This window comes from Lates calcarifer, unplaced genomic scaffold (assembly GCF_001640805.2).
Source record: "Lates calcarifer isolate ASB-BC8 unplaced genomic scaffold, TLL_Latcal_v3 _unitig_132_quiver_3375, whole genome shotgun sequence".
NCBI classification, from domain to species: domain Eukaryota; kingdom Metazoa; phylum Chordata; class Actinopteri; family Centropomidae; genus Lates; species Lates calcarifer.
This window is the reverse complement of record NW_026115444.1, coordinates 1-11,678: the sequence shown is the minus strand read 5'-3', so window position 1 is coordinate 11,678 and position 11,678 is coordinate 1. Positions and strand designations below refer to the sequence as shown.

The window sequence follows — 11,678 nt, the reverse complement described above, 5'->3', positions numbered from 1 at the left end:
CTTCATCATGCCAGGTCACATCACTCATCACATGGTTTGGGGTTTATTTATTCTTCAAAAACAAATGTTGCTGTGGTTTAAACATGAAAACTCAAAGGGTTGTGGGTTAATCCAGAAATAGACTGGATACACTACAATACAATTAAAGATCCAAACGGCTGCTTTGCTGTGGATGTGTTGCAACAGGTACTCATCAGAAAATGATATACAATCCAGGAAGGCCAGTTTGAGTAATAGTCAAGTCAAATCAGTCTTATTTCTAACCCCTAGACCATAGTGCCACCCCACTCCCTGTACACTGACCCTCAAATCTGATCAGGAAAAACTCCCCCCAAAAAGCAGGGAAATATGACATACAGTGGATGCCATATCAGAATGTCATGTGTACAGAATAAGGCAACAAAGTAAATTTACAGAGTGGACAATTGAGATGACAACAATGACATAAAATATATCCATGAGTTTAAAAGCTTATCAGACACTAAAATACTGCACAGAGATACAACATGCTACAAGGAAGGATGTCACAACTCTGAAAGTCTTCAGATGTAACAAACAGGACAGAGTGAAACCGTGGGTGGAAGAATATAGAGGTAAATGGAACAGATAGGAGGTGGGTATGGGGGCATTAGTAGGAGCTTTAACAGCAATGAGAAAGCTGTAATGGTGATTAGCAAGTAAGATATGAGCTGCAGAGGCATGGCTGTTGTTTGCAGTAACCTGTATCAGCCTCTGTTGTCTCTCAGGCCTTGTGAGCTAGCACGCGGTGAGTGTGCATTGGCTTATGTTTTTGTGTGTGTCTGTGGGGAGGGGAGGGGGGTGATGTGGTGGAAGACTGGGGGGGGCTGACAGCTGGCTTCTATAAATAAATGTCGCAGGCAGGGGGGGAGACATGAGGGTGGAGAGAGACAGGAGGAGGGAGTTGAGGAGAGTAAGAAATAAAAGGGAAGGAGAGGGAAGTGGACAAAGGCATGGAGAGAGGAGATGGAGGGTGGGAGAGCTGATAGAGGGACTGATACAGATGCACTGAGAGACTTAAAAGAATGTGGTGAGTGACCTGAGTTACTGTACATGCAGCACACGTTGCCATTATCTCAACCAATCAGCAGCCCGCCAGTGGGGTCATGTGCTCCCTGCACGCTGTCTGTCTTTCTCCAAACGACTGAGGACACAAAGTATGTTGCTGGTACATTTTATCTCACATCAGTGTTGCCCTGTCAGCTTCCTTCCTTTACTTCTTGTTTAGAGTCTTTTGTGTGGGACGCAGGGAACTCATCAAGCCCAGAAAAATGAACAAAAGGAGCCAAGAAAAAGAGAGAAAGGGAGGCAGAGGGAATTAAAGTTAAATCAGAGGCAACAGATCAAAGACAGAGCAGAGTACTGCTGTCATGTTTTTTTATCACACAGACAGGAAAAGTATCAAACAGGATTCCTCGTGAAAGCGACTGACTGAGAGTACATGGTTTACATTCTGCCATAGCAACACTCCCTCCATTAATTTGTCATGTAATCAGTCACTGATCCTTGTGGGATCATGTCCTGTAGACTAGCTGCTCGGTTAACAACTGATTGTGATGTACTGTATCACTGACACAGGCAACTGTCACTTTCTTGCCTCCAGTTCCAGTTACATTGCTTTCCAAAGTGGTGTGTGTGTGTATGTGTGTGTGCCTGTGTCATTTTGTTTATGAGGCAGTGAGCAGGGTTTAGTTTCCTGTCTTGGCAGAGCTATCAAACACTGAACACCTGCCTGTCTTACTTCCAAACTAATGTACCTATATTACCCTATTTTACCAAACTCACTGTCTGTCATGTCTGTGCGCCTCCATGTGTCTGTGCATGTTTCCTTTGCAAGTGTCACATCCTTGATATTTCTTCATTGTGATTATGAGTCAGAGTTTCTGCTGTCCCAGCTCTGACAGAGGCTGAGGGGGGAAAGTCAAAATGGAAGGTAAAAGGTTGGAGTGAGGAGGTTGTAAGATTGTGGAGGGGAAGGAAGAAAACATAAACCCCATAGTGAGTAGGTGGGTGGAGTTATGTTATCAGGCTACATCAGCCACGTCAGGAGCCCTTTTCTGACTTCCTGTATTTCTGCTTGCATAGCAAACCATAAGTAGACATGTGAAAGACATGTTTTCTGTGGGCAGACAGTCACATGTTTGTCATGTTCTGTAGCTTACTGATGATGGAGCATATGTACATGTGTGTCAGGGAGAGAACCACATACAGAGAGAAAATGGAGACCATGTCTGAATGTTTATTAGATAAGTTTAGTACTACTAAACAGCATCCTGTCATTCTATGTAGCACCGGCAGCAGGCCAAATAGTGGGACATCTTACACATTCTTAGTGACATCTTGATATAAACCACTATAAAATGAATCAGCAACCAACCAAAGTTTATTCTTAATACTCATAAAGTGTATAGGATTGTTTGTTTGAGTTTACCAAAACTGGCTTATCAGTTTTACTGTTTGAGTCTGTGTGTAGCTCTTCATGTTTTTTGTCAGCTGTCTTGTTTTAGTTTACATCGTGTCTTGAATCTTCTCTGCAGTATGGTTCATATGTTTATATGAATATAAAAGTTTAGCCATTTAGCCATTTAGCCATTTAGGCCCATTTGTTTTCTGTCACCAGTGTTGACAATTGTTGCAACACTTACAACCCCTCTAAACAAAGCATCTGTTGTCCAACCAAGCCAATTCCCACTTAGGATTTCTCCCTAAATGTCCCCGTTCATACTCCATTCCATAAGATGAAATCTGAAGAAGCTATTTTTAAAAAAGCTATAAAATTGTTGTGTTTTTTTCCTTAGCCTTGAAAGTACAGCGCAAAACAAAAGCAGATTTGTACAATAAAACATAAACTAAATGATTTCCTCTCAGCTCAGAAGCCACAAAAGTGCATTAACAGACTGTGAGCAATACGTGTGGTGAATTGTTTGCTTCACCACACGTATTGAATTGAGAGCCTTGTATTGGATTTACAGTGCAGTAAAATGAACACCATCTAAAATTAATCAGTTATTGTGTCTGGAGACCTCGCAGCCGTTCACCCAGCTGCATGCCTGGAGTAACAGCGAGATGAATTCTTAAGTGTGACTTCCTCGCACTTCTCTCCCCTGGTCTGACTCTTGTTCCTCTCTCTCTCTCTCTCTCTTGCTCGTTCTCTCTCTCTCTCTCTGTGTGTGTGCTTTGCTGTTGCAGCCTCTAGCACAGTGGTGCAGGCTGCTGCCCAAAGATGCCGCCAAGATGCCGGAGAGCGCATGGAAGCTGGTCTTCTACACCATGTCGTGGTCCTACAGCACCTACCTGCTCTTCTTCAGCTCCTACTCCTTTTTCCATGACCCGCCCTCTGTCTTCTACAGTAAGATACACACAACAACAGATAATATAACATGTAACATGTTTTTGTGCACCATTCATCCTTAAGATCTGTTCAACTCATCACATTGAAATAAAAGACATGCAAAGGCTAAAACAAAATAGAAGATCAATTTTCTGTATTTGTTGAATTGAAATCGAATTAAGTGAATACACTTAAGCCCAGAATCATTCCATTAAGTGTTTGAAGCTGGTCCATATTAGACAAATGTCAACCTTGGAAAAAGCATGTTTAATAGTGCTTTGACAGAGCCAGTTTCTTGCCTAACCTCAGAGGGTAGATAAGGAGCTGAAGTCATTTTAATCTAATGAAACAGCAGGCAGCAAGCCCTAATCCTGTAGAGACTCTGTGGGGGTAAAATGCCACTTTGAGCATTCGCATTCAAATGGATGGATATTTATAGCAGTGGCATACAGCCAGGTGGTTCATGCATATTCCGAGTCTTGATTTGATCACGTTTATCTGTTATACTGTAATCACTGATGCAGATATTGATCCAAAAACTTTTCACTAGATTTAGTCCAACATTAAGAATAAATTAACAACATTAGAATAGACAGTGTAAGACAGACAGCTGAGAGAAAAGTTTTATGACATAACACATTAAGTTCTGCCCTAACATTTAAGAGAAAATTATCTGCATAACTGCACCTAATGGAGAAAAGAGTCATCATTAGAAACTTTTGTGATGACTATCACTGCATCGCTAATGGAGGATAGATGTGTCATGGGGGTTCCACTTATAATCCAGCGATGTCTTTTATAGTCTCTCTGCCTCTCCCATCAGACATGGAGGTGTCAGGGCTCCACTGCTCTAGGTGGAGCTAGCAAAGGCTGGTTGACTGTGCCAGGTTCATCTTTAATAGCTGCATCACCTCTAATATCTGTCAGCCTGAGATGTGTACAGAGGCTGTGTAATGTCACTGGACTGTTAGAGAGAGGGAGAGAGGGAGAGAGATGTGAAGCTGCAAACAGAAGGTGAAACTTTGGAGAATGAGGAGAAATCAAAGTAACAGGGAGGCATAAGCGACGAGGGGTAGAGGAGTATGTATGCTGAAAGAAAAAGAGGAGGAAAAAGAAGCCTCACGCTCCATGAGAAAAAAAAAGGAGCTCCAGTTCCCATGCCTCCCCTTGGCAGCTCTTCTGTTGTGATCCATCTAGCAGCCTTCTTCTCAATGTTTAATGACGGAAGGTCCAATCAATAAACATTACACACGGCCTGAACGTAACCCCATCCCACCAGGGACAAACCTTACTCAGACATTGCAGGAGAAAGTTTCCGTCCAACATCCGATAGGTTTCAGTGAAATGAGCTGACCCAGTAGCCTTAACATACAATTGGCCTGTTTCGCATGTGGTACTTTAGCTTTCTAATTCTCTGGAGGGTAAACCTGATCCCTCCAGCCTCCTCCCCGGAAGTCACTGTATATAGTTCAGTATCTGAAGATATTGGCGATACTGTATTTGTCAGTCCTGCTTCTTGTGCAACATATTCATCATCTACAGCAGATATTATACTCTGTTGCATTGCTGTGTGTCTGAGCTTTTCATTGTGGTACATGAACGGTATGAGTCTTTAAATAAAAATAGACATATTTGAATTAAAAGGTGAACAAAAGTCTGACTTAAAAATTCAATGACTGAATAACTCAATGAAATAATTAGCACATTTAACATTTAATCATTTTATTCAGTAGGTTTTTGAATTGCATGAGTTCAGTACAGATTTATTCACCTTAGAAATTAGCATTACCGTGTAATTTTTTTTTCTCCAGCCTTGCAGTCATTTGTAATTTGAAAGTTGTTAGGCCATACACTTGCTGAATCATGTTTAACTCTGCATCAAAATCTCCTGGTTGTGATGCAGTTTTCTCACTGTAAAAACTGTCTGATTTTGCACGACTAGAAAAGGGTGATAGCACAGTAGATCACATTTTGGGCAGAGACAGACAAGTGCCCCTCCACTTGAGGTTGTGCTGATAAGCAGTGACTCTGAAGTGAATAGGCCTGTTGGTATGCCTGTTTCCAACTCGGTGATAGTCATGGCACAGTCACAATTTGCAGTGTGAGCAATAGTCTGAGATCCCTGACAAGTCACAACAAGGAAACAGACGAGAGGAAGAAGAAAGGAAACACAGTTTCAATCTGTACCTGAAAGCTCTAAGAGCATTCATTCCTCTGTTGAAGCCTATAGTATTCTCTAAATTTATTCAGATATTACAAATATATATATATGAATAGATTTTTGGAAAGTATGAGGGCTGTGTTTATGGATGCACAATTTTAAATGAATGAGAGTTAATGCAGGACCACTGCATTATAGCCATTCTATCATGTTGCTGTAGTGCCACCTATAGACAGCACACTGTCGAATAGTTAATGTGAAATAGGCTGTGATTACATTATGGGGCAATGCTATGGCAGGCCCATGGACCATTCACATTTTTATGGACCAGCTACAAACTTCAAGTTTTAGATGGAGTTTGTCTAACACATCAGGAGCTAAACAAAGAGTCTTACTAATGGCAACATACTAGTGTGCAAGAAACTACCTCATTGGTGGAGGAAGCATCATTTGACAGTTAATCACTGAAGCTGGAATTACAGGAATCTAAAGCTGCTTCATTAATTGATTTTAAAGTGAAAGCTGAGAGCCTTAATGTTATATATCAGTTTCTAACCTCCCTCTCTCCTCTCCTCCCTGCTCCTCCAGACTGGAAGAGCGGTATGTCAGTGCCTACAGACATCGCCATAGCCTACCTGATCCAGGGCAGCTTCTACGGCCACTCCATCTATGCTACAGTCTACATGGACGCGTGGAGGAAGGACTCTGCTGTCATGGTGGTGCACCACATCATCACACTGGCACTCATCAGCTTCTCCTACGCCTTCAGGTATCAATACATACTTTGACTTTTATAGGTTTTGGATTAGCATAAAACTGCTCGCCATAATGCAAAAGAAATGTAATTCAGCAGCTGTTCTGTCTGATAAACAAGATTTTATTTCAGAGTGTATGTCACATCACCACATCAAGACACAGAGCAGACCACAGCCACATGACAGAGCACTGATGCACTGAGTCATACCAGTGATGAATTACACTCTGGTCACTGTAGTTCACTAACACGCTTTCAGCACCTGGCAGCATTAATAAATCTTGCTTCATGCATTACTGCACCTAAGAAAGTGCAGAACAGAAACTTATCCGGTTGGTTGCTTTTAAGTTTTTTAGTTACACCGCCCAAACACTGGCACCAAAACACCAGTATGATACACAACAGTTGCACACAAGGCTCTCAGCTTTCTGTTGGCGAATAAGGTGACTTACAGAGGATAAGAGCCACAGTTGTCTCAGTTCAGCAAAAGCAGCAGGAACAGGTAAACTTATAACATCAGAAATGCTCCAGTGGGTTCATTTCCAGTAATTAAATAGAAATAAAATGCACAGCAACTGAAAGAAAATTGATTGTTGTACTTGAGGACTGAGACAGGGCACGAAATAAACAGCACCGCTACTGGGGTTGTTTTTTTTCCTTTTCTGTATTTTGCTGACTGCACTGACTATACAATATCCTGTTTATAATTAGTTTTATGATAAAGGTTTTAGGACTTGTATTAGAAATGAACTGAAATATACACACACTGTACTGTACTGTATTTTCCCTGCCCCCAGATACCACAACGTAGGCATCTTAGTGTTGTTCCTCCACGACATCAATGACATCCAGCTGGAGTTCACCAAGCTCAATGTCTACCTGAAGTCCAGGGGTGGAGGCTATCACCTGCTCAATGACATTCTGTCCAACATGGGCTCTGTCAGCTTCAGCATCACTTGGTGAGACTCGAAAACACACACCACAGAAACACCCATTTAGTTTCTGACTAATGTTCCATCTCCTTGTCTCTTCTTGCCCATTTATCCTCTGTCACGGCTAAATGTTTTTGTAATCTTGACAGCTTCATCATTTTTCTGTCTGCCTCTTCATTCACTCATGATCACACTGGAGATAGATAGACATGAATAATAATTCTGTTTCTGGATCTTCATTGTGTTTCTGTCAGGTTCTGGTTCCGTCTCTATTGGTTTCCTCTCAAAGTGCTGTATGCCACGTGCGTGTCCAGCCCTCCAGTCTGTGCCCAACATCCCCTTCTACTTCTTCTTCAACGCTCTTCTCCTCGCCCTGCTGCTCATGAACATCTACTGGTTTCTGGTGAGGACACACACACACAGATACACAGAGTTTTTATCCAAAACTTAAATGCACGTAAGGCCAGTGTTTGTTTGTCTCTAAGGAGAACTGCCACACAATCTGATCCTTTCGTATTTCCTATTTTCCTCCCCTCTCCTCTGCAGTTTATCGTCATTTTCGTGGTGAAGGTGCTAAAGATGAAGGAGGTGAATGACGTCAGGGAGTATGAGGACGAGGACGGCAGCAAGGCAGCGGCAGGCCTGCACAGAGCCCCTCAGGCAGCGAACAACGATGATGGTGCTGGACATCACAACTCTGCCCAGGGGTGAGCAGCACCTTCAGCTGCTGTCATTTCTTTAATCTGAGAGAGACACAGAGACTCAGGGTAGAAAAATACCTCCAGCCAACTGTTGGCAGGTCCTCACTGTAAATGGTGGGTGAGTTTTTAGTAGCAGACAGTTTGGCAGGAAACCAAACCCGCCCATTTTAAGGTGCTATTTGTAGAATTTCCACATGACTAAATGATTAGTTTTAATGCATGTAGATATAAGCCAGTGTATAGAGTAGGACTAGTGCAGTACGACAGGTTTTCACACCAGTGTTTAGTTCTGCCAGAGCACTAATGTTATGAGATGCAGACCAGGGCCTGTATTTATCTGCTGAAAGTAAAATTTTGGACTTCAGTGAAAGATAAATATAAAAATCCTTCACTTTTACTCACAAACTTAAGAATAAAAACTAATTCTCAAACTTCTTTTGAAAATGCTCTTACATTTGCTGCAGAGAGTAGATCTTTTATGACTGCAGCACAGAAGCACAATGATGATGGTAATATATTAGATTAAGTAGTATAATTTCTAATAGAGTAGTTTTAGTCTATTATTTGCATTTGAACATTCAAGGATAGGATAAATTTTTCTCTTCTCGTATTTTTCAGGGTCGATCTCCAAGAATAAATCTGGTATTGATTTTATTTGCCGCCACTGTCAGACAATTTCCTATTATTTAATTTTAGCAGTATTGGAGTCTCCCAGTCATTTATCTGGTGGACAAACAAGTCAGAGTCCTTTCTTGACCGATCCTTCACAATTATTAAATAATTATCATTGCTCTATATGAGGAAATGCTGTAGAATATTATGGACCACTGCAATTTTTTGGTCCTTTTTCTTTGAAGCTTATCAAAGAAGCCACTCTATTGTGTAATACAATGGCCTCTTCCATTGTATAAATGAGTACTCAGCACTTTTCAATAGTGAGCTTTAAACAAGAAAATGCCAACTTGACTAAAACCAGGGAATATCTGTTTGTGCCTTTATCTGAAGTTATCGATTCATCTGTCTCTATCTGTGGAGCTGCCTTAAGCCCCAGTATCTGACGTGTCGTGTGTAACCCTATCACCTTTGGATGATTATCACAGCAGCCTTTGACCACTTCATCTCCAAAGACCCTGAAATTGCTGACGACTTCATCCTCCCCCAGTCTCTCCTATTAATTCAGAGTAGTCACAGAAAAAAAACTAAACAAACTCAAAGACAGTGTAAGCTGTCCTGTGGTGGTACAGTCTATAGATTTGGTAACTCAAGCACAGTAAGAGTTGTTCCCTGATGGCTTCTCCTCCTGACGGCAGGTGTAGGTACAGAAAGAGCAGATCTCCCACTGAGCTTGCGTAACGAGCGGCCCTCAGAGACAGATAGGATCAAAGAGCCTGAGACCATATGGAGATGTGATTATGTGGGCGCTCCTTATCTGCCTGGCCTTGAACACCGCTGATATCCCCTTCTGCCCGCTAATGCCTCACATCTGCTGATCACCTCACCCGAACGAGGTTATTCTCTCTCCTCACGGCCTTCGCTTCACTCTCTGTCGTCTCTCTCTCTCTCTCTCTTACTCTGCAGGAAGCACGTGCAGAACGGGGTCACCAAAGAGAAGCATCTATAACGGGGCTCTCTGTCGCCACCACCTGGCACTGGGCTACAGTTACAAGCAAGACAAGACGCTCCTCCTGGGATGGCTCACCACTCAAAACGTGGCTCTGAAGGGAAGAGTGTCACAAAAAGAAAAAGAAGGAAAATACCAAGTTAGGGCGCAATGAGTTTTTGTTCTTTTTTATTTGTTTTAGAACATTTCATCACTGTCGTTTTGTTTTCAGTCTTGTTTTTATAAGAGCACTGTGAATGTTATTTCAGGTGACATTTTGTCTTATTGTTACTAACTTTACATTTGATAGATTCAGTAGAACAAACCAGTTTGAGTGGGAGTTGGACTGTGATTGTCACGTACAGTAGGACAGGGTGTCATATTCATCACTGTCGCCCTCAATAACTGCGCAGCACTCAGACAAGGAAAAGGTTTAGGTCTGTAGTGGGTCTGTAAACATTTAAACTGCAGTAACCTTTAGTAACCTGATAAACAAACACTGTGCTGTAGGGGTGAACTCTGCAGTCAGTTAAATATAATCAGCTCCTTTCCTCCTCTCCCCTCTTCAAACTCCCTCCATCCTCTCTGACTGAAGACATGAGGAGAAAAGATTTTTTTTTTTTTTAATTGAATCAGAGGGAAACATTACTTTGTTCTGAGTACTGTCCTTATGGCTGCAGCGATGTCGGACAGCTCGTCTGGCATTGTCTGGTGCTGTTTCACCACATGTATTGATTTTCATATCATTGCAGAAGTCAGTGGTGGCGACTGCACTCTGCGTTCATTAGCTTGAATGGAAAAGCCACATTGATGTGTGTGGGCGCGTATGTGTGTGTGTGTGTGTTAGGTGTTTCAGGATGTGAAGAGTATGGATGTAGCTGAGTCTTTTAAACTCACAACATTTCACCTCTCAGTTTATCTCTTTTACTGATGATCAACAGACATTGGGAATATTCACTTGTCATTCCTGTATGGAAAAAAAGCTTCTTTTTTTTTTGTCTTTATTCAGTGTGTGTTGCAAAGAATCTGTCGCTGACATGAAGGCATACAAGCTGATTGCTGGTTTAATGACAGCAAATAGCTAGAATTGATTGACTGGGTTTTAATGTCATCCATTTGATTTGATTTGTTTGAACAATGTGGATTTGAATTATATTTATAAGCAGTTCATGGGTGGGGCGCTAACAGGTTCGCAGAAAATCAGAACAACAGCCCAGAACTCATGTAAAGATAAAATCAGTATGATAAAAAAAAAAAAAAACATTATGTATGCACATACTATGGTATTCAGGAATGCATGACATCGGAATGATTTTGGAAATATGCTATGAAATTCTCTTAAAAACAAACAATGAAGAAAAAACTCCTCTAACTATGTAACCATAACATCTTTATAAACGTCGAAAATTCATCCTAAAACTGATTTTTGAAGCAGCAGTGAACCACTGAACACACATAATGTTGGCAGAAACACATACACACCAGTGTGTGAGAAACCATCATGTGGCATTTACTTGTCCTAGAAATCCCACATATGCTAAGATTTTCGATGTCATCTGTAATTTGAGTGCATTAAATGAAACGACCCCACTGCTTCACTCTGTGTGTGTTTTAGTGGGAACAGCTGCTGCTCTCGTAGAAAATAAGGGATATTTCTATTCTTCCTACCTTCTCGATCAAATTCAAGCTCTTGTTTCGATGAACAGCATGCTTGTGCTGCTGGAGCAGGCCGCAGATGTTGTCTGTCCGTAGGAGAAGCGTCCGTTCTGTTTTAGTTTATTTGTTTGTCTTCCACAGTCCCCACACGTCAGCTACTTAGGGGGTTGAAACTAACTTTTAATTTAACATTCAGTTATAACTATTATTGCTGTAGTTCAGGTTATAATTGTTGATTTGTTTTGGAATTGCTGCTGTTTTTTGTTTTTTTTTTTCCTCTGAGAGCACTGTTTGTATTCCAGTTGTTGTTTTTTCTGCTGCGTATGAGTCGGTGATAGTCTACTCAGATCAGATATTTCCAGGGACCAGGGAGAGTCGTCTGTTCACCTACATTACAAACATCTGGATTTAGTCTCAGATCTTCCTTCTAATCTAAATGCTGGCTCACATTCATATTTTTTTTAAATCAAACATGTTGCTGTGTGTAATTTATCAGACTTTCAGAGTCCAGTGGCTGACTGGTTT

The 11,678-nt window shown here is 41.5% G+C and overlaps 1 protein-coding gene across 1 annotated transcript; it reads left to right on the top strand.

Moving 5' to 3' along the window:
• Nucleotides 1-3,182: 3,182 nt before the first annotated feature.
• LOC108888330 (ceramide synthase 1-like) lies at nt 3,183-11,087 on the top strand. The gene is given in 7 exon segments (XM_018684290.2): nt 3,183-3,367; nt 6,099-6,279; nt 7,062-7,223; nt 7,451-7,511; nt 7,513-7,599; nt 7,743-7,903; nt 9,476-11,087. Coding segments are annotated over 7 exon segments (810 nt in total). The 5' UTR covers nt 3,183-3,252; the 3' UTR covers nt 9,519-11,087.
• The last annotated feature ends 591 nt before the right edge of the window (nt 11,088-11,678 follow it).